The sequence below is a fragment of the Macaca fascicularis genome, chromosome 1 (assembly GCF_037993035.2).
Source record: "Macaca fascicularis isolate 582-1 chromosome 1, T2T-MFA8v1.1".
NCBI classification, from domain to species: domain Eukaryota; kingdom Metazoa; phylum Chordata; class Mammalia; order Primates; family Cercopithecidae; genus Macaca; species Macaca fascicularis.
In genome coordinates, this window is record NC_088375.1 from 116,488,750 (window position 1) to 116,510,156 (window position 21,407).

Below are 21,407 nucleotides of genomic sequence, written 5' to 3' on the forward strand. Positions count from 1 at the left end.
CATCCTGGGAAATCCTTTTTTCTGTTTGATAGATTAGATCTCTTATTTTATTTTATTTTATTTTATTTTATTTTATTTTATTTTTGATGGAGTCTTGCTCTGTTGCCCAGGCTGGAGTGCAGTGGCACGATCTCGGCAAGCTCCGCCTCCTGGGTTCACGCCATTCTCCTGCCTCAGCCTCCCGAGTAGCTGGGACTACAGGCGCCCGCCACCACGCCCAGCTAACTTTTTGTATTTTTAGTAGAGATGGGGTTTCACCGTGTTAGCCAGGATGGTCTCCATCTCCTGACCTTGTGATCCGCCTGCCTCGGCCTCCCAAAGTGCTGGGATTACATGCGTGAGCCACCGCATCTGGCCTGGATCTCTCATTTTTGTGAGTAAATCTACCAGGAGATTTTAAAGAAGGATACAATATGGCAAAACTACTGAGATTTTACTTCCACCTTCGTACTTAGTTGGTAATTTGCTTAGAAATAGAATTCTAGTTTGGAAATAATTTTCTAGAAATTTGAAGGCACTACTCCTTTGTTTTCTACTTTGATTAGTGCTGTTAAGAAGTCTCATGCTGTTCTTATCCCTGATTGTATGCTACTGGTTTCTTTCTGGAAAGCTTATGATCTCATCTGTGTTTCTTAGTGCTCTTAAATTTTACAGGGATGTGCTTTCATATGGTTTGGGTGTTTTATGGGCTCTTTGAATCTAGAAACTCATGTCTTTCCATCCTGGTAAATTTTTTTGTTTTATTTCATTAATAATTTCCTTCCTTCTTTATTCTCTGTTCTCTCTGAAGAAATCCTGTTGGATGTTGTATTTTCTTATTTAATTTTTCAGTTTTCTCATCTGTTATCTCTTATTTTCAATTTATTTTTGTTTTATTTTCTGGATTTGTTCAAGTTTAATTTTAACCCTTCTATTGAACTTTTCATTTCTGCTGTCATATTTTTCACTTGGCTATAGGTAAGTGCCATTTCCTGTTCTCTGAATAGTCTGTTTTTATGACATTCTGATTTTGTTTAAAGTTTTCTTTCCCTGTGTTGTCTATTTCTTGAGCATGTGTTTAGTCTCCCCTTTTAGTTTTTGTTAGAGGCTTTTCTCTCTTTCTGGTGGTCCTTAAGTGTTAGCTGTATTTAAGATGGAAGAACTGAAAAGTTCATGGGAAACTTTGTACACATGGGTGTCTAAGTCAGTTCAGGCTGCTATAACAAAGTATCATAGACTGAGTGGCTTAGGAAGAACAGAAATTTCTGGAGACTAAAATCCAAGATCAGGGTGCCAGCATGGTCAGGTTCTGCTAAGGGCTGTCTTCCTGGCTGCAGACTGCTGAGTTTTCATTGTGTTTTCATGTGGCAGAGAGAGGGAGCAGACTTTCTGGAGACTCTTACAAGGATTCAAATCTCATTCATGAGGGCTCTGCCCTCATGAGCTTATCTAATTCTAATTACCTCCCAAAGACCCTACCTCCTAACACCATCACATTAGGGGGTAGGGTTTTAACATACAAATTTTGAGGGAACCCACACATTCAGTTCACAACAGTGGGCAAAGGTTATTGCCTGGTGGGTCTTGAAGCATATGACAGAATGGGACTCCTGCCTGTTATTTTATTGGGGAACTTTCCCCGTTTATCATAATCTGTAGGTCCTTTAGGTTTGGGCCTCTCAATTTCTTGGAAAGGAATCCTCCATGAGCGCAAGCCTAGATGTCTGTTTTGAAAGCCATTTGGGGGCTGAGGGCTAGACCTTTCACTGTTAAGTATAACACTTTAACTAAATCCCCTCTTTTCAGCTGTGCCTGGGGTTCTGGAATCCAGAAACTCTCTAGTTGAGCATCTCCAGAGAATAAACTTCTTCCCTGCTGCTCTGGTGGTAAAAAAAAAAAAAAAAAAAAAAAAAAAAAAAAAAAAACCTAGCCTTACTGTGCTGGCTGGGGGAGGGGTTGTTGCAGATTTGACTGTCTTTATACAAACTTTTAACCGGGCCTCCTCTTTTTAGCGCCACATCCCACTTCACAGCATAGCCTTTACAAGTACTTGGGCTCCAATTTCTGAGCCTTTTTAGCTTTCTCTAGTAATAATAACAATAATTGCTAATGCATGTACACACTTTGCATATACTCGTTTAATCCTGTGAAGTAAGTACTACTAGATCCCTCTTAAATAGGAAATTGAGTTGTGACGAGGCCAAGCCCCTGCCCAGAGTGTCTTGACAGGAACGTGGTAGACTCAGGATTTGAATCAAAGCTGTCTGTCATGTATCCAACACTGCTCTTTAGTACAGATCAACTTGCCTCGTATTAGTTATCTCATTTCTACAAGCAGTTAGGTTTCTCTGCTCTGTTGAGTCAGTTACTAGTCAGTTGACATTCTACCTTCCAAAATTTTGATGATGCTTATCTGCTTCATGTTCTTTCTCATTCTTTTTATCTGTCGCTGTGCTTATACCTGTTGTACTGCTTCACTGTCATTATCCAACAGAAGGAACAGAGATAAATGCTTATGTTCAGTCTGTATTTTTAACTGAAATTTCTGAAAGTTCTCAGTACTTTCTCTGTTTCATGCTTTCATTTGTTTTTGTTTTTGTTTTCCTAACACGTCCAAACTTAGGTATGTTTCCATTGTTTCCAGGTTGCCGAACAGGTGAAGCAAAATTGACAAAAGGATTCAATCTAGCTGCCCGGTTCATCATTCACACAGTGGGACCTAAGTATAAGAGCCGCTATCGCACAGCAGCTGAGAGTTCCCTTTATAGCTGCTACAGAAACGTACTTCAACTAGCAAAGTATGGTCTACTCATTTTCTGGACATAGCATATCAGACATTGTTAAAGGCCCCAGTTTTTTAAAGACAAAAGCCCCAGTTTTTAAAGATTAAAAACCTAGCAGTGGAAGTCAAATTTTAGGTGATTTAGGAGGACCCTGACAATAGAATTATCTTTTCAAACTTAGCAGGATAAATGGGATAGATTTGAGTGACTTGAGAATTTAACCTTTTACCATTTTTTATTCAGTTTTTATGTGAAATATGTGTCCTCCAAAGAGTGCAATTAAATTGTATATTAATATAATTTTTGAGTAGTACAGTTGGGTTAGCTTTTATAGTAGATTTGTTGAAGAGGGAGAAAAGGAGAAGTTGAGCTAGATTTTGAAATTAGTTATGTATTGTGTATGTATTACAGATGTTTGTAGTGCAATTTTTGTGTTTTCCCTGTGGTTGCAGAGAGCAGTCAATGTCTTCTGTTGGCTTCTGTGTCATCAATTCTGCAAAACGTGGTTATCCTTTAGAGGATGCAACACACATAGCACTTCGTAAGTAATGTTGGAGAAGCTGTACATGAATTGAATCTTTAAAATTTTTAAAATTCTGGGCATGGTGGCTCACACCTGTAATTCCAGCAACTTGGGAGGCTGAGGCAGGGGGATCACTTGAGGCCAGAAGTTTAAGGCTGCAGCGAGCTGTGATTGCATCTATGAATAGCCACTGCACTCCAGTCCGAGCAACATGTAGTGAGACCTCATCTCAAAAAAAAAAAAAAAAGGGTTTTTTTTTTAAATCATTAAATAGTTATAGCCAAAGAATATTCATTGATTAAATGATTGTAGCACCCTGGAGGGAAGTTTTTATTGGCAAGCTGCAGAGCTCTCAATTTACTTTTTTAGGTTGACATTTTTCTCCATTTGAATAAAGGGTTAGAAGACTTGCCTATTAGTTTTTTTAATTTAACAGAATTTGATTGAGCAAAGAACGAGTCTGGAGTTGGGCAGCCCCCAAAACCTGTATAGGTTCAGAACAGCTAGCCTCTTGAATTTGAAAGTGATGCTAAGTTAGAAAGTATGGCTAATGCATTGAGTAGTTAAATCACAATTTAGAATAATCTTAACAGTGCAATAAATGCAGTCCGATTTCATGATATCATATTTGTATAACACTTGGCAGTTTAAATAGCCACATTCACACATGCTGTTTGAATGTAAAACTACATTTAGGTTTTCAAATACTGGGCTCAATCAATGTGAGCCAAATGTCTGTATGTGACATAAAAATATGGCATTCAGCTAAAGAGAGTCCATGATCTCACTGTATATATGCAGATTTAGACCACATCTCAAGTTTTATATTTATTTCTGTGTGTCATATTTCCATGATCTCACTGAATATATGCAGTTTTAGACCACATCTCAAGTTTTATATTTATTTCTGTGTGTCATATTTCATGAGACACTGACAAACAGAAGGGCAAACAGTTTGAAACGGTAGTGGTGTTTCTTCTAAAGAAGAGCATGCTTTTAGAAAATATGATGTCCATCTTCAAATATCTGAAGGAGTCTCATTGTGAACTTATTCTGTGCTACATTTTTCAGGCAGCAGTTCTTTCAGATGTTGTCATAAACTACAATGAGCATCTGGTGAAATAACACTGTGAACCCATTGTCAAGAAAAATGTGCATAAATACAGAATTTGCATGTTATTTCAGGAAGTTTACAGATCCTCATCAGGATTATAGATAAGAACTCCAACATTACAAGGCAAGGTCTAAGACCAAGTTATAAGGAAGAAAATGTTTTTGGTAGTACTAACTGTAACAGAAAAGTATTTTAGCAATCTTCTTGTCACTAGGAACATTCATGCAGAGGTTACATGACCATTTGTTGCAGCTATTATAGAAAACACTTCTCATTTCAAAGACAAATGATACTAAATGATCTTTAAGACCCCCTGTTATCTCTAGAATTTAAAGTTGAAGAGCTGAAAGCCTTATATCCACAAATACCACAAAGATATTTGAATGTATATATTATTATTATGTAGCCTGGAGTTTAGGGTGAGGCTCTGTTCAGTCTTAGTCTTATTTAATTATAAACTATTTTAAAAACCAATATTCTAATTACTCAAGGATTTTATAGTAAATTTGTATATTTTATAATTAAGCTTATATACATTATACTAGACTGAGCTTGGGGGGCAGGAATCTTACCTTTTTATCTTGAATGCTTGACATATGGTACTTGCTCAAGAAATAAGTATTTTAAAAAAGGACAAGTAAATTCCACTTACTTTACTTAACAACCCCGTGTTTTAGGTAGTATGGTGTCCATTGTACAAATAAAGAGGCTCAGAAATTTCTCCTATTGTGAGAGTTATGCAGACTTGGAGCATATATCCAGACCTTCTGACTCCCAAGTCTAGTAACCTGTCTGCTATACTAGATGATTCATTATGCTTGAGTTAGAACTGCTTCAGTGGAAGACTACTCTGTCATTACATGCCTGTCTTCTAAATGGTACCTAACCAAAGTAAAATTCCTGCCTTGATATCATTGCTCCTGACAAGGCTTTTGACTGGTCTCTGCATTCTCTGACAGCTATGTCCTGTCATCTCATAGCTTCTTTTATATATCTATTTTTTATGAAGGTAATCGTAAGGATTGTATTTTAAAGAGGCAGCATTATTTTGTATAAAAGGTTCTTAATAGGGAGTTAAGAAGACTGGTTTTTAGTTCTAATTCTACCAGTCCAACTCTAGCTCTGTGGCCCTAGACAAATCACTTGATACAGTACTATAAGAGACGTCAACTTTGAGAGTAGCAGCAGATAAAGATCGATAATGGGTATAAGGGAGTTTGATGAAGCGATTTCTAGAAATATGATTAGCAAAAAGGAAATGTACAACTCTTAAAAAGTGGGCACATTTGACTTATTAGGCCTTAAATCTAGTGGCAAAACTGTAGCATCTCATTCAAACACACAGAAGATAATGCCTTTTTCTTGAATATTTTATCAGGCATTTGGAAAACAAATGACTTGTACACTTTAGTAACATATATGGGCCAAGAACAGATCTAATGGTATAACTCTAAGTACTTGGTATCAAAAGCTTTCTTATTAAACTCTTATCAAAATTTATTTCATTTGAAGCCTAAGTAATGTTTTTGATAGATATATTAAGACTTGTGCTTTTTTTTTCTTAGTTCACGTGCAGTTTGTTTTTCCCCAGAAGAAGTATCTGCATTGAAATAAATTTATCAGGTTATTCATCCAATAAAAATTTGAGTGACTACTATGTACTGTATACAAAATAATACAGTGGCGAGAAATAAGATGAAGGTGTTTGTTCTTGCGGTGTTTCCAGATGGAGAATTATAATGTCCTAGATATCATTCTTACAATTTATAGAGTATTCACTAGATGTTTAAGCACAGGACATCATGATTGGTTGCAGAGATAGATGAAATTTTGAAAGGAGGAGCGTGGTCTGACCTTTAGTTCTAAAACCGTAGAGTCATGACATCATTCTTCTTCACTGCTTTTGCAGAGTTAATTTTCTACATGAGTTCCACTGAGAGAATTCAGTTTGGTTGCTATTTGGTATTGTATTTTATCTTCCAAAGGAAATAATATAATTATATTCTGGGAAACTATTATGCATGAACATTAAAACTTGATGTCAAAGTAAATAGGAAACAGAAAATCCTTATGTTTTGTTTTGTTTTGTTTTGTTTTGTTTTTTGGGATAGAGTCATACAGTGTCACCCAGGCTGCAGTGCAGTGGGGCAAACACAGCTCAATGCAGCCTCAACCTCCTGGGCTCAAGTGATCTTCCCTTGTTAGCCTCCTAGGTAGCTAGGACTACAGGCATGTGCCACCATACCTAGCTAATTTAAAAAAAAAAAATGTGGTAAACACAGGGTCTCACTGTGTTCCCAAACTAGTCTTGAACTCAGGCTCAAGTAATCGTCTTGCCCTCACCTCCCAAAGTGCTGGGATTATAGCCATGAGCCCCACACCCTGCTGAAAATCTTTTTTTGAAAGTTCATTTTGAAGAAGCTTTAAAGCAGAATAGAGGGAAAAATAAAAAGTATATTTGTTATCCAACAGGAGGAGAGTTATGAGTGTTTGTTTAATCCTTTAACAAATGGGTTTGCTTTGTCAGGTTCTTGACCTACAATGTTGAACAAAGCAGGCAATATGTAACTGAGCCATAAATTGTTAATTCAGTTACAAGTTACTTTTGAATGATTGCATATCACATCTGTAAGGTGTGCTAGGCCCCAAATTAAAGTAATATTAATATAAAATATGCTTGGTCTTCAAAAAGCTTAGTCTAGCTATAAAATGTGAGAAATTCTTTAAAATGAAGGGTGTTCAAAAGATTCTAGAGGGGACACAAGGAAGGGTGGAGATGGCTCTCGGCTGGGTCTTGAAAAATGAGTAGGAGTTCACCAAAAGAAGAGAATGGTGGATGAGTGGTATTCTAGTCAAAGGTAGGCATGCAAGCAGAGGCAGGGCATCAAGTAAGTGGTATGTTTTGAATACAGCAAAGTAGATTTGGCTAAAGCATAAGATGTGGGAGGAATAATTGAAAATAGGACTAAAGAGCTGAGTGGGGAAAAGTGGATAGTTGGGGTTGGAGTATAGAGAGTCATGCTAGGGTTTTTGAATCTTAACCTGTAAGCAGTGCAGAGCATCACCAGTGTTTAGTAAAGAGGGTAACATGAGAAGATAACTCAGGCAACAGTGAGTATGTAGACTTGGGGAAGAAAGACACAAGGAGAGCAGTTAAGAGCTTGTTACCAAAGTCTGTGTGAGCCTTGAGAACCTGAAAGCAGCCAAAAGAAATGAATAAATGTTAGAAATATTAGCAATAGAATTAAAAGCCATAGGAACTATTTGAAAATGCAGTGTGAAGGAAGAGGTAAAGGAAGCATCAAAGACAATTCAGGATTCTAGCTTGGATGATTGGTTGGATGTTGATATGTAACCAAAATAAGGAATATAGGTAAAAAGGACCAGGCTTGTTGAGAAAAAGATGGTGGTCAGGATTTAGACCTGTTGGGGTCAGGTTTGGCTACACTGAATTTGAGGTCTCTGTGAGTTATCTGATCAGATATACCCAATAGGCGTCAGGTAATTCGGGTCTTTTCCTCAGAAAAAAGAATATAAAGATTTGGGAGCCATCAGCATTTGAGGTAATACCTATCCAGCACATTCGTGAGCCAAGGAGAATAAGTATATCAAAAAAATAAAAAATATTGAAGGCAGAACCCTGGAGGACAACATTTTTAAAAGGTGAGGGCATGTGTGTTAAGGATTAAAGCTAGGGAGAGATCCAATGAGTTAAGAACTGAAGAAAAGGCCAGTAGGTCTTGTTATTAGGAAGCTGATAAAGAAGAATTAGGATAACATAGAAATTAAGAAAAAAATAATTGAGCTTTGGTTTTGTAGAGTTTTTTCAGGGTCTGAAGGGCTGGGTAGGATATCTAATACTGTAACTGAATGAATGGAAAGACACTTGTGCTAGATCATTCTGGCCGAGAGAGGCCCCAGGGAATAAGAATATACTGGATAAGAGAGAATTATCTGGAGTCAGCATCTTCTACGGCCAGTCACTGTTCTTGGCATTGGAAATAGAGCAAGAAATACAATAAAGTGTCTTCTGTTATGGAGCTTTCATTCTAGTGAATGAGGTGGAGAGGGCAGGGAGGATAACAATACACAAGTAACTTCATAAAATGTCTATCACAGTTGCTCTGGAGGAAAGCAAATCAGAGAAGAGTTTTTATACAAGTAGTCTGAGCAGGCTTCACTGATAGGGTATTACTAAGCAGAGTCCTGAATGAAGTGAGAAGTGATCCATTACAAAAATAAAACATTGAGGAGTTTGATTTTTCTTTATGTATAAGTAGTTTTTTATTTATTGAGTAATCTTTCTATTCTTTTCCTTAGGCACTGTAAGGAGATTCCTAGAGATTCATGGGGAAACCATTGAAAAAGTAGTATTTGCTGTCTCTGATCTTGAAGAGGTATTTTGCTAATTGTTACATTATTTAAATCTTATTTCTACCTTTAAGCATTTGCCTTTGGCTTATCGCTATATATTTACTGAGTTTCCAGCAGACAAATCCTAATGATCTATGTATGTATTTGAGAGTGGGTCTTACCATCATTCATTGAAAAAGACTATATTGGAAACTAAAAACAAGTCAAGAAGGAGCATTTTGTTCATATTTTTTATAGCTAAACTGTTGTCGCTGTGAGTGAAATCTTACAAAGTGGAGTTGTTTTGCTTGGCCCCTGTGTTAGCTCTCAAAGCAACACCTTCTAAGCACTGAGTGTTTGGGGAGCGTAACTGGAAACTACTATGCCAGAAAAGCTTTGGTGTGTGCCTGAGCAGGTGACAGCCTAGCCCTGTGGCTGGTACTGTGAGGTTTATATGTTTTGTTATATGTAGTTCAGTTTAATATATTTCAATGTAATGTCAAGCCATTTTAGAAAATCGGTTTATTCTTATCTCATTACACTTTAATTTTAGAGTGATTTGTCTAGTTCAGCTTCTAATATTTCCCAGTTTTGTATTATTGAGCAAGTTAACCTCTCTGCTTCAGTAAAATAGAAATACTGATAGTACCTCTATCAGGTTTTTCTTGATAATAAAATGAGCTAGTATATTCATATTAGCTATCTATTAGTGAAGTATCTATTCAAGGCATATATAGGTACATATATAATATATATGTACCTTTGAATTTGCTGTAAAAAAGGCACATTTACTTTATCTCTTGTTTCATCTGGTTTATTTATACATAGAATCTTCCAGTGATCTTTTACTGAGTGTTTGCATATATCAGGTTTACTATATTAGGTCCTGGGAATATACCAGTGAAAAAAGCATGGTTGTTTCCTCAAGGAGCCTTTATCCTTTTATGGAAATAGATAATTCAGATACATTCAGATAATTGTGATAAGTGCATTAATGGAGGTATGGGAAGGATAGGACATAACTTTAACCTGGCACGGGGTTAGGAAATGCTTCCCATAGGAAGTGATACATAAGTTGAAATAATTGTAAAAGGTACATAAGATTTGCCAAGGGAGAGAGGCAAGTGGCAACAGTCCTACAAGCCTGAGCAAAGACACGGAAATAAGACATAGCATCGAGTGTTTAGTATTGGTGTTGCATAAAATGTGAGGCTGAGAGTGGCAAAAATGAAAGTTAGATAGGGATAAGATCATTCAAGGCCTTGTGTCACATCCTGTAAAATTTAGACTTTATTAATTACGCAATGGGAAACAGAAGAGCTTTACACAAACAAATGATGTCATCTAATTTCTGTTTTAGCTGTGTGAAGGATGGTTTGGAAAGAGAAAGACTAATGGCAAGAAGAGATAACAGGTGCTTGCAGTACTCCACATGAGAAATGATCAGGCCTGAACAAGGGTACTGGTAGTGTTAAAATTTTAAACATTTAGTAAATAAATTCAACTGGAGTTGGTGGTTGATTAAATACATACGGGAAAAGGAGTTAAACATGACTTCTAGGTTTTTGGCTTGAGTGACTAGGTAATGATGCCGCCATTGAGATAGCAAATAGAAAGTGGGAAAAGTTTTGGAGATGGGATGAAGACAAATTATTTTCTGAACACGTTGAGTCTTAGAGGATCAGTGGATCATCAGGGCAGAGGCTCAGCAAACCATTGTGCTTATCAGTTTGAAGCTGAGGAGTGAAGTCTAGGTTAGAGATTTGTCCATTTTCATAGGATGGGATACAAATGAGATATGGCTCTTGCTCTCAGGGAGTTGGCAGACTAATGCTGAGACAACCAGATAAACAAAGATCACCCTACAGTGTGGCAAATGCTCCTCTAAGGCATGCACCACAGTGCCCTGGCAACTTGACACCTGACTCAGATTTAGAGGAACAGACTTTGCCCTCAGTATACCTGGGGAAGTAATCAACATTTACCATCTTTTTCTCAAGTCATTTGTGAATAATTTATAGAAGAATAAAGGGATAATGAAAAGCAAGTTTATTAGACATTTTAGTAAGAATTTAAACATAACAAACCTCTTTGTATCAAGTAAATACTGTTGCACAAACATAAAAAATGAAAGAATACTGTCACACATCCTTTTAGTAAAATGAGATTGTCCAGGTTCCTATCACAAAATAATATGTGATTAAGTTCTTCCTGTTGAATGACGGAATGAGAATACCATATTTTCTTTTGTCCTTGGAAATACACAGTGGCTCTTGCCTGTAATCCCAGTACTTTGGGAGGCTGAGGCAGGTGGATCACCTGAGGTCAGGAGTTCAAGGCAGGGCAGGACTTATAGTTTAGGACTGGCTAGTTTGAATAATTCCAGCAGACTCTGGACTATAGGAGTAATCTCTAGATTCCTGATACCTGGCCCTTGATTATTTAGACCAAGAGAAATATTTGCATAGTATGTAAGAGTTAGATAAGAAAATGATTAGAACTGTAGATTTGGGATTGGTTGGTTGGCATATGCAAGATGTGCTTTTTACTATCTTTAGGAATTAGTTATCCCTTACAAGGACAGTCTTCCCAGGCCAGAAAGCTTTTTAAGATGTGAAAAACATCATAAAATAGAAAAAAAAAAAAAATGAAACGTAATTAACATACATTTATTTAAAGATACAGATAGCCAGTAAACACTGCAAAAGTGCTCCACACCATTAACCATTAGAGAAATACAAGTAAAAACCACAGTGGATACCACTTCACACCCACTAACATGGCTATAATTATGAAGGGAGACAATAACAAGTGTTGGTGAGGATGTGGAGAAATTGGAACCCTCATAGGTAGTTAATTGGAATGTAAAAATGGCACAGCTACTTTGGAAAACAGTCTGGCAGTTCATGAAAAAGTTAAACATAGAGTTACCCTATAATGCAGCAGTTTGACTCGTAGTTGTATACAGAAGAGAGTTGAAAACATTTATGTCCACACAAAAATTTGTACACAAATATCTGTAGTAGCATTCTTTATAATAGCCAAAAAATAGAAACAACTGAAATGTCATCAAGTAATGAATTGATATTAAAAAAAAGTGGTGTGTGTATGTGTGCGTGCATGTGTGTTAGAATATTATTCAGCCATAAAAAAGGAATGAAGTATTGATACATGCTACAACATGGGTGAACCTTGAAAACATCATGCTAAGTGAAAGAAGCCAGACACAAAATGCCACATACTGTATTCCATTTTTATTTTTATTTATTTATTTATTTTTTTTTTTTTTTTTTTTTGAGACAGAGTCTCGCCCTGTCGCCCAGGCTGGAGTGCAGTGGCACGATCTCGGCTCACTACAACCTCCAAATCCCAGGTTCAAGTGATTCTCCTGCCTCAGCCTCCCAAGTAGCTGGGACTATAGGCGCATGCCACCACACCTGGCTAGTTTTTTGTATGTTTAGTAGAGATGGGATTTCACTGTGTTAGCCAGGATGGTCTCCATCTCCTTACTTCATGATCTGTCCGCCCCAGCCTCCCAAAGTGCTGGGATTACAGGCGTGAGCCACCGAGCCTGGCCTTTTTTTTTTTATTTTATTTTATTTTATTTTATTTTATTTTATTTTATTTTATTTTTTGAGACAGAGTCTTACCCTGTCACTAGGCTGGAGTGCAATGGTGCAATCTTGGCTCACTGCAACCTCCACCTCCTGAGTTCCAGTGATTGCCCTGCCTCAGCCTCTCGAGTAGCTGGAACTACAGGCGTGTGCCACCATGCCCGGCTAAGTTTTTTGTATTTTAGTAGAGATGGGGTCTCACCATATTGGTCAGGTAGATATCGATCTGACCTGGTGATCCCCCTGCTTCAGCCTCCCAGAATGCTGGGATTACAGGTGTGAGCCACCGTGCCTGGCCCTGTATTCTATTTTTATGAAATGTCCAAAAATAGGCAAATTCATAGTGACAGAAAGAAGATTAGTAATTGCCAGGGGTGGGAGAGGAAGGAATGGTGAATGATTGCTGATGGGTTTTAGAGTGATGAAAATGTTCTGGAATTAAATAGTGGTGGTGATTGTACCTCCTTTGTGAATATTGTGTATGAAAAAATCACTGAAACTGGGTTTGGTGGTGTACACCTGTAATCTCAGCTACTTGGGAAGTTGAGATGGGAAAAATACTTGAGCCCAGGAGTTTGAGAACAACCTGGGCAGCATAGCAACACTCATCTCAAAAAAGAAAACAAAAACAAACACTGAATTGTATACTTGTATACTTTAAAAGGGTGAATTTTATAGTATGTGAATTCTATCTCAGTTTTTTGCTACGGGCAACACAATATGAAACTGAAAGATAATGATTTCTTGAATGAGTTCATTGTCCTAGGTGATTCCATAATTTTTTTCTTTTTATTTTGTTTGTCTTTTTTAGTATAGTTTGTAATAATTGATGAGTAATTCTAGGTAATGAGAAAACGATTCCTAGGAAGATGAAAAAGCAAAATGCTTCAAGATGTAGGACAAATAAGAGCATACATGCCTTTAATGTATTGCAGATTTATTAGTCCAGTGGACCAATCAATATGGGAATTACAAGATAAGATGAGTTTTATTCTGTTTTTTTTTTAAGTACATCTTTGTTCTTTGAAAAAATTTTTAAGAAAGAATAAATATCATGAAAGAGAAATCCTTCACAAACAACTCAGAAGCTAAACCTGGTTGAACGGACCCTGATGGCGCAATGAGGGTTAAGGAAGTAGCTAGCATCTGAGCCAAATCTTGAGAGACTGTTATCGTTAGGAAGTGAAGGTACGGATAGGGACAGGAGTGGCAGGACTTATGCATTCCAGGTTCAGTGACCTGAAATTGTTAGGATGGGCAGGCATCACATTTAACTTGACTAGATAACAATATCCTTATCTTTAACACAAAAGCTGATTGAGGGTTCCGGACAGTATCTAGTCTGAGCTCAGAAGTCGTAAAGTCTTTATTCTTGATGGAGGTTGTCTTCACAGTGTATGAACAGCTCAGCTAAGTACTGCTGAGGTCTTCTGTGTTTTGTGCTATTTTTCACAGAATGTCTTGCTTTTCTGACACAGGCTACTTACCAAAAGCTGCTACCTCTGTACTTCCCAAGGTCATTAAAAGAGGAGAATCGATCATTGCCGTACCTACCTGCAGATATTGGAAATGCAGAAGGGGAGCCTGTGGTACCCGAACGACAGATTAGAATAAGCGAGAAACCTGGCGCTCCAGAAGGTGAGCTCTAGAGCTCTAACTTTTTAAATCTCACTCTTAAGGAGCAAAGATAAGGCACCAATCACCAAAGAAGTAAGAGATTCAGCTTGACCTTTGGAAAGCTCTCTGTTACCATGACACTACTATCAAGACCAGAGTAGAAGTTTTTGAGTTCTATTCTTGAAATTACAAATACAATTTAGATGGATGGATGGATGGATGGATGGATGGATGGATGGATGGATGGATGGATGGATGGATGGATGGATGGATGGATGGATGGGTGGGTGGGTGGGTGGGTGGGTGGGTGGGTGGGTGGATGTCAAGTCTGTGTTAGACAGTGGAGATTAAGAGGTGGCTATAACAACATTCTCACCCTGATGGAGGTTATAGTTTCATGCAGGACACTGCTGAGATAGTGAAGTACGTTATTGTCTAACATTTTGAACAGCTTTCAGTATCCTCTAAAAATCATACCTAACATTAAATACTAAGACAAGAATATTATAACCATTCATTTTGTTTCTTCGGGTTATGTACTGTCGTAGGTTGGAGCAGTAGGTAGAATGTGTTAGGATGGGGACCTTCTGAATCTACTCTGCGTGACATCTTGTAGTGATGGTCGTGTGTACATGTTTAAGGTCTTAAGTCCCTTCTGTGGAGATATGCCTCACACGCTTCAGTGCTGGGACTGAATCGTGTAATCCAGCAGTTTAGGGAATTACTATGAAATTCCTAGGGTGAATATTTCTTTTAAAAATGAGCACCAAGCCAAAATTGGTAGGAAGCGACTCAAGATTTTATCACAAGTACATAGACTTTCATCAAGTGGAGAGAATTATAAGTGGTCTAGCATCAGAAAATGAGAAATATCTGGAAACCAAGCTTTGCTGAAGGGGTGCCCATGCACTTTGGGTGAGCGTCCAGTATAGTATATCCTTGAAATAATGCAAAGAGTTGTTTTGAAATCCTCATGCCTGTGACTACCGTAAAATTTTTCTTTCATAAAATGCATTTAGTGTGATAATGAGTGGTGAACAGCAAAACCACTTTGAGTGCTGGACAGTAGATAAGACTCATTGATTTGCTAAAAGATTCTCTTCTATCCACCATTCCCAGAGTGTTTGATTTGCATTCATATTTCAGAAAATACTTTTTGTGATAGATGTATACCTTAGCATTCTTATTTTCAAGTAGAATGTTAAATCTGTTAAAATATGTGTAACCAAGCTTTACTTGAAGGGTGTTTTTAATGAAAGCGGGCCTTTCCAATCTATTGGCCTGTCAGTTTGAGGAGCAGTGAAGTAGACGTGGGGAAACTCCAGCTGATTGTCCACCAGGTTGGAATTCAAGTGCTGTCATTGCCTTGGGAATGTCCCCCATGGTACAAGGTTTGTTTTGTTTTGTTTTGTTTTTGCGTAACATCTACCAAGGCAGTGAATACCACACTAAGAGATAATCTGTTCCCAAGAGACTGATTTCTACTCATCCAATTCACAGTGGTTGTGTGGACAGATTAGAAAGTTAATTTATTAATTTGTAGTGAGAACTGTAACTCTTATGGATCAAAATAACTAGGTTTGTATGACAGTGTAGAAAACCAGGATGCTAAATTATAACTGAAATATTTCTTAAGGAATATGGATCATACTCTGTGATCCTGGTACATCCATCTTGGGATGTTACCTGACAGAACAGCTGAGGTTTATGCAATCAAATGCTTCCTCTTTCAACAGTGCTATATAAACCTTCCTAAATGCTTGTTTTTTATACTTCTTTTTTGTCAGATGCTATGCAATGAGCCATCGTTAAACCCAGATACAATCTAATTACTTCCGTCTTTTTGTGTGTGATTACATTCTACTCTTTTCTTCCTAGGGTTACACCCAGGTCACCCTGATTGGATCTCACATATTGCTAAACCTTTGTCACACATGGACAGGCAGTTTCTTTCATTATTTCAGTTTTACAGATGCCTAAATCTGATTACAGTTTCATTCTCAAAAATAACCTTGACCCCAGTTTTTTGAGTTACCTCACTGTCATCCTTACTACAGCATTCACAATCTGTTTCATTTACTGTCTAGTTTTAGCATAAGCTCTCTGTTGATAGTAGCATTTTTGTTACAGATAACCAAGAAGAGGAGGATGAAGGCTTGGGAGTTGATCTCTCTTTCATTGGCTCTCACGCTTTTGCTCGAATGGAAGGAGATATTGACAAGCAAAGAAAACTGATCCTTCAGGGACAATTATCAGAGGCAGCTCTGCAGAAGCAGCATCAAAGAAAGTAAGACAACCCTTCAGGACTGTTAGATACATAAGGACATCAGAAGCAGGAAAGGGACCTTACATCTGATGCATGAGCTACGTGTATACATAATGTATTCCAATGTATTTTTCATGACAATCAGTGAGGAAGAGATCGTCCTCACTTCGGAGGTGCAAAAACTCAAAGTTAAGAAAGCTATCAGTGGCCACAGTTAATATGTGGTGAAACCAGTGTTCAGATACATGTCTGATTTCAGAGCTCCTACCCTGTCTACTATAATTGTAGTGCCTCCATAATACAGGTTTATATTCTAAAAGGAGAAATTAGGAAAAGGGAAAGGGAGTTATAAAGCTTTTATTTAGCTCTACTATGTTTATAATTAAAGCATAATCTACAGTTTAATTAAATTTAAAAGAGCTTTATTTCTCCCTGACTTATCCCAAGGACCTTATAAGACATCCAAACCATTCCATTTCTTCCATATGTCTTCCAAAGCAATTTTGAATAAATCCTTTTAAAAACATAGAAGCAGCTTTGTACTTTTGGGTAAGCTTTCCTAAAGATCCAGTCTTTGTAAAGCTAGCTGCTTTTAAAAAAGTCTAAAGAAAATTAAAAAAAAAAAAAACTATAAATATCTACTATCCATTACCTTATAGGGTTGATTGAGGGTTAGCACCTCATAGGGTTTTTGTGAGCATTAAATGAGGTAATGTAATGAGCTTTAGCACAGAACCTGGTACTTGTCAAGCTCTTAAAATTGTTCACTGTTGTACTGAGCAAATCATGGCTTGTTTTATCTTTGAACTTTGGTACTTGCCATTCCTTTTGAATGGGCTACTCTCATCCTTCAATTTCTATCCAGATTTCAAAAGCAATTGCCTCTGGAGACCTACCTCCAAAGTCTGGAATAGATGCCACCTCCTGTATGCTTTTTTTCCTACCCTGTTCTCACCCAAAGCATAGCATAGCATTTTTCACGCTGTATTATAATGATGTCTCCATGCTCTCTGTCTCCACTGATAAAGTGGGAGTTGGACTACATGATCTCTCGAGTCCCTTACAGAATTAGTATTTTGTGTCTCCTCAATCCCAGGTCTTCCTTTATTCTGATTTTAATTTAAAAAACAAAAGCATATAAGCCACTAGGGGGCACCAAGGAACAGCTTTTCCAAGTGAAGTAGTCACAGTCAAATGATACTTTCAGTGGTTTCTAAACTTGGCCATATGTTTAAGATTCATCTGATGGACATTTTTCATTAAATGCGGTGCCTGGTCTCCTCACATTACTGGGATCTGGGATTCTTTAGTATCGAGTCTCTTTTGCACTCAGAAATTGTTGAAGACCCCAGAGAGCTTTTGTTTTTATGGGTTATATCTATCAATATTTATCACATGAGAAATTATTTATTTTAAAATAACTGTTTTTTAATGAGAAAGATAGTGATTTTTTTTTTAGTCTTGCAAATTGTTTAATGTTTGACTTAATCGAAGACAGCCGGATTCTTATATCAGCATTCAAACTGCTGCAATAAGTTGTTTTGACTAATGTATATGAAGAAAATCTGACCTCACTGAGATTATAATTGGAAAATAGAGGAGTATTTTAATAGCCTTTTAAAATAATTGGAATATTCTTTGATACCATACCAGAATTTGATAAACAGTAGTGTTTTAAAATATAATTGTAATGCAGAATCTCAAACTGTATCCATGAATTTTTGAATTCTATTATATTAAAATGTGTTGTTCTGTACTTTGAACAGATTTTATAATAGGAATGTATAGCATGGCTTTATAACATGATACATTAGCTTTTTGGAAAGTATCGATTCATTGAATTATTCAGAGCTCCAAATATTGACACATTTCATTACACAGTATCAAAAAATTATATTTGTTAGTATCAATTTTACAGTATCACCAATCTCATCAGAAAAGTATTTAATATTAGGAACTGCCAAGCTTCTGATGACAATAAAAATGTTTCAAATATATATATATTTAAAGCTTTAAAGCTCGAGTTTTATCATTGGCAACAAATACTGTTGGTTATTTTTCTTGAAATGTCAGGGTCACTTTATTCATTTTTGGGAAAACACCTGCCAAATGTTCATGTTGAATAACTGTAGTTTGCCAGTCATTCTTTGAAGTAAAAATGGTGCTGCATGAAAAAAAGCAACTAGTCCAGCTCACAACTCAATCACATAGCAACTTTCTTCAAGGCAGCCTCACACTTCAATATGCAAAAGTGCTTTATGTGTTCTTCCCATTTTGTCTTGCATTAATTTAAAAAGATGAGGTCTCAAGAACTGATTTAATAAAATTAATAATCTTTACTCCTCCTTCGAAGGCATTCTTAAATGCAGCTGGCCTTTTTTGTTTATTGGTGCCACTGCCTTGATTTGTGGTAAGGCTATTACCAGCTGTTTTTACCCATCAGTTGCTTTTGCACTATCAATGTAAATGTTCATGCATTGAAAAACTCTAACAATGTTATTGCAAAAATAGTTTTGATCTTACAACCTCCTAAAGGCACGTCAGGATCTCTTTAGGAGTCTACAGACTACACTTTGAAAATCACTGGTCTGTGATCTCTCACCAGTACTTTATAGTTAGAAGGAATTTTGATGATCATTTGTTAATAGTTTTCCAAAATGGGGTCCACAGTCTATCAGCATTAGAATCACTAAGAGTGCTTGTTAAAAATCTGTGCCCCACACCAAACTTCCTATATCAAACTTCCTGTCCTCCATGGAAAGGACTCAGAAATCTTCTTTCTAAAGTTTCTTAGATGATCCTTTTGGGCCCTAAATCACTGACCTAGTGTGACTCCTTTATGTTACATGAAGTAAATTGATCCCACGGAGTGGCTTGCCCACAGTTACAGCTACTTAAGGAAGATCCTTCAACGTTGCCTCTGTAGCATATCTCCCTTCTCTACTCACCTTCAACCCACTTACACAAGCCAATGTTAGAGCAGTTGGAAAAGGACTAGAGACTTTTTATATTCACATACAAAGAACCACATAATTATCACCTTTCTCAAATCAGTCAACCTGTTCTCTTCTGTCCATTTTCTCTTTCTCTCTCTCTCGCTCACACACACACACACAAATACACACAAACTTAGTACATACCTAACTCATTTTTCCATGAAATGGTACAGATATCTGGAAGTTTTAAGTTTATCTTTGGGCTGGTTGCTGGTTTTGTTGTTGTTGTTGTTGTTGTTGTTTTTCTAAGTGAGTTGATTAGTTTTACTTAGTAACTTAGTTTAAGCCAGTATTAAAATACATTTATATTCACTGATCCCACACTTTCTGGAAAGGAATCCTATAGCATGTAAAGCATTATCGTTTGTATTGGTAGAGGACCTTGATCTTGAGAGTCACATTTGTAACACAGTTGACTTTTTCCATTTTGTTTAGGAAACAATGAACACTTATTCTACAAGAAAATATTCTAGTTGCAAGTACACAGAGATAAAGTACTCCCCATCTTCTGGAAGTCCATGAATGAGCCACACTACCTTGAGATGTCAGAGGTATTGAGACAGAAGTTCAGAACTGCAGTCAGGTTGTGTGTGTGAAGTCAACACATAGTTGCAGGCTTGGAGAAGAGCATAACCTATGGCTCCCAAAGCTATTTGCTTGAGTAAGGAGCTATGTCTGACCAAAAGATTTTTCTGATTTCCCATTTATGTGCCCAGTGTCTGTGATGATTGAAGATGAGGTCTTCTCTTGTATCTGTAAAGCAGACTACTTCAGAGTGATGTTAAAAACTTGAGAAAAAAATAAACTTAATGGAGTTTATTTGAGCATAGTAGTATTCATGAATCAGACAGCACTCAAAACCAGAAGCAGTTCAGAGAACTTCACTATAGCAGCATGAGCAGCAGACTTTTATAGGCTGATTGCAGAAGCAAAGTAGAGAAATTACTTGATTGGCTACAGCTAGGCATTTGCCTTATTTGGGTATGATCCAGCTAGTTTGCCATTTGTGATTGGCTGAAACTCAGTTTAGTTGCTTTTTGTTTGTTTGTTTCTAAAATTAATCAGTTACAAGGGATTCTTCTAAGTTAAGTTGTGATATGGTTATGTAAGGGTTCCTGGTATAGAAACAACCCTAAGCTAATTGGTCTGTTGCTATTTTGTTTTAACAGTGATAACCAATTCTCAAAAGTATGGTCCAGGGAGGAACCTGCTACTCTGTTTTCTTCTCAAAAGTGTGATCCAGGGAACCTGAAAAACTATTTTTATAATGTGGCCAGGCGTGGTGGCTCATGCCTGTAATTCCAGCACATTGGGAGGCCAAGGAGGTTAGATTGCTTGAGTCCAGTTCATGAAACCCTGTCTCTTAAGAAAAAAAAAAATGGCCAGACATGGTGGCGCATGCCTCTGTTCCCATCTACGCAGGAGGCTGAGGAGCCCAGGAGGTGGTGGAGGTTGCAGTGAGCTGTGATCACACCACTGTACTCCTGCCTGGGCGAAAGAGAGAGACCTTGTCTCAAAAAAACAAAAAGAAAAGAAAAAATCATAATGTTACTGAGGCGTATTTTTCTTTTTCATTCACATTCTCTCGCAGTGTTCAATGGAGTTTTCTGGAGGCCACTCAGTATGTGATATGGCAGTAATTTAAATGCAAACGCACATATGAGAATCTAGCAGAAATTAAAGAGATTTGCAAGTTAAAAAATACAACTCTTTTCTCTAAATACAACTTTTTAAAAAAAGTTATGTTCACAAAATAGGTTTTTCATTGTTTTTAAATTAATGAATATTTTTAAAATTTCTCTTTTTATTTCTAATGTGAGAACTGGTAGATATAAATGACACAAACAAAAGATGTTTAAGGTCCTCAATAATTTATAAAAACATAAAAATGTCTGTGTTTTATATAGATATATTTTGGTCCTGAGACCAAAAAGTTTTTGATGGCTGTTTGTTGAGGAGTTTATGATATAACTAAGCTATATAGTCATCTGTTTGCATGCTCAGCTGTATTTGAGATTGTAGGTTGTAGTTTTAAAAATTTCTTTCTCTTGATATCTCTGAATCAGGCTTTTATTTTCACATATTGAGTCTGGCTTCTGTTGATTATGTTAATTACTTAGGTTGAACAAATGTAAAAGTAAGTAGGTTTTTAGTTAGTAAAT

At 37.0% G+C, this 21,407-nt stretch overlaps 1 protein-coding gene across 9 annotated transcripts in view; it reads left to right on the plus strand.

The window, feature by feature from the left end:
- The window catches only part of GDAP2 (ganglioside induced differentiation associated protein 2), a 58,788-nt gene that overhangs the window by 13,643 nt on the left and 23,738 nt on the right, over positions 1–21,407 (plus strand). For 4 of the 9 annotated variants that reach the window (XM_065547156.2, XM_045364756.3, XM_045364762.3 and 1 more), the window contains 5 exons: positions 2,624–2,777; positions 3,215–3,303; positions 8,720–8,796; positions 13,845–14,004; positions 16,114–16,270. In XM_065547156.2, the coding sequence (XP_065403228.1) occupies positions 2,624–2,777; positions 3,215–3,303; positions 8,720–8,796; positions 13,845–14,004; positions 16,114–16,270 (637 nt within the window). The remainder of the gene's footprint in view (positions 1–2,623; positions 2,778–3,214; positions 3,304–8,719; positions 8,797–13,844; positions 14,005–16,113; positions 16,271–21,407) is intronic. The other 5 variants (XM_045364773.3, XM_073998124.1, XM_073998125.1 and 2 more) reach the window with 2 other exon arrangements.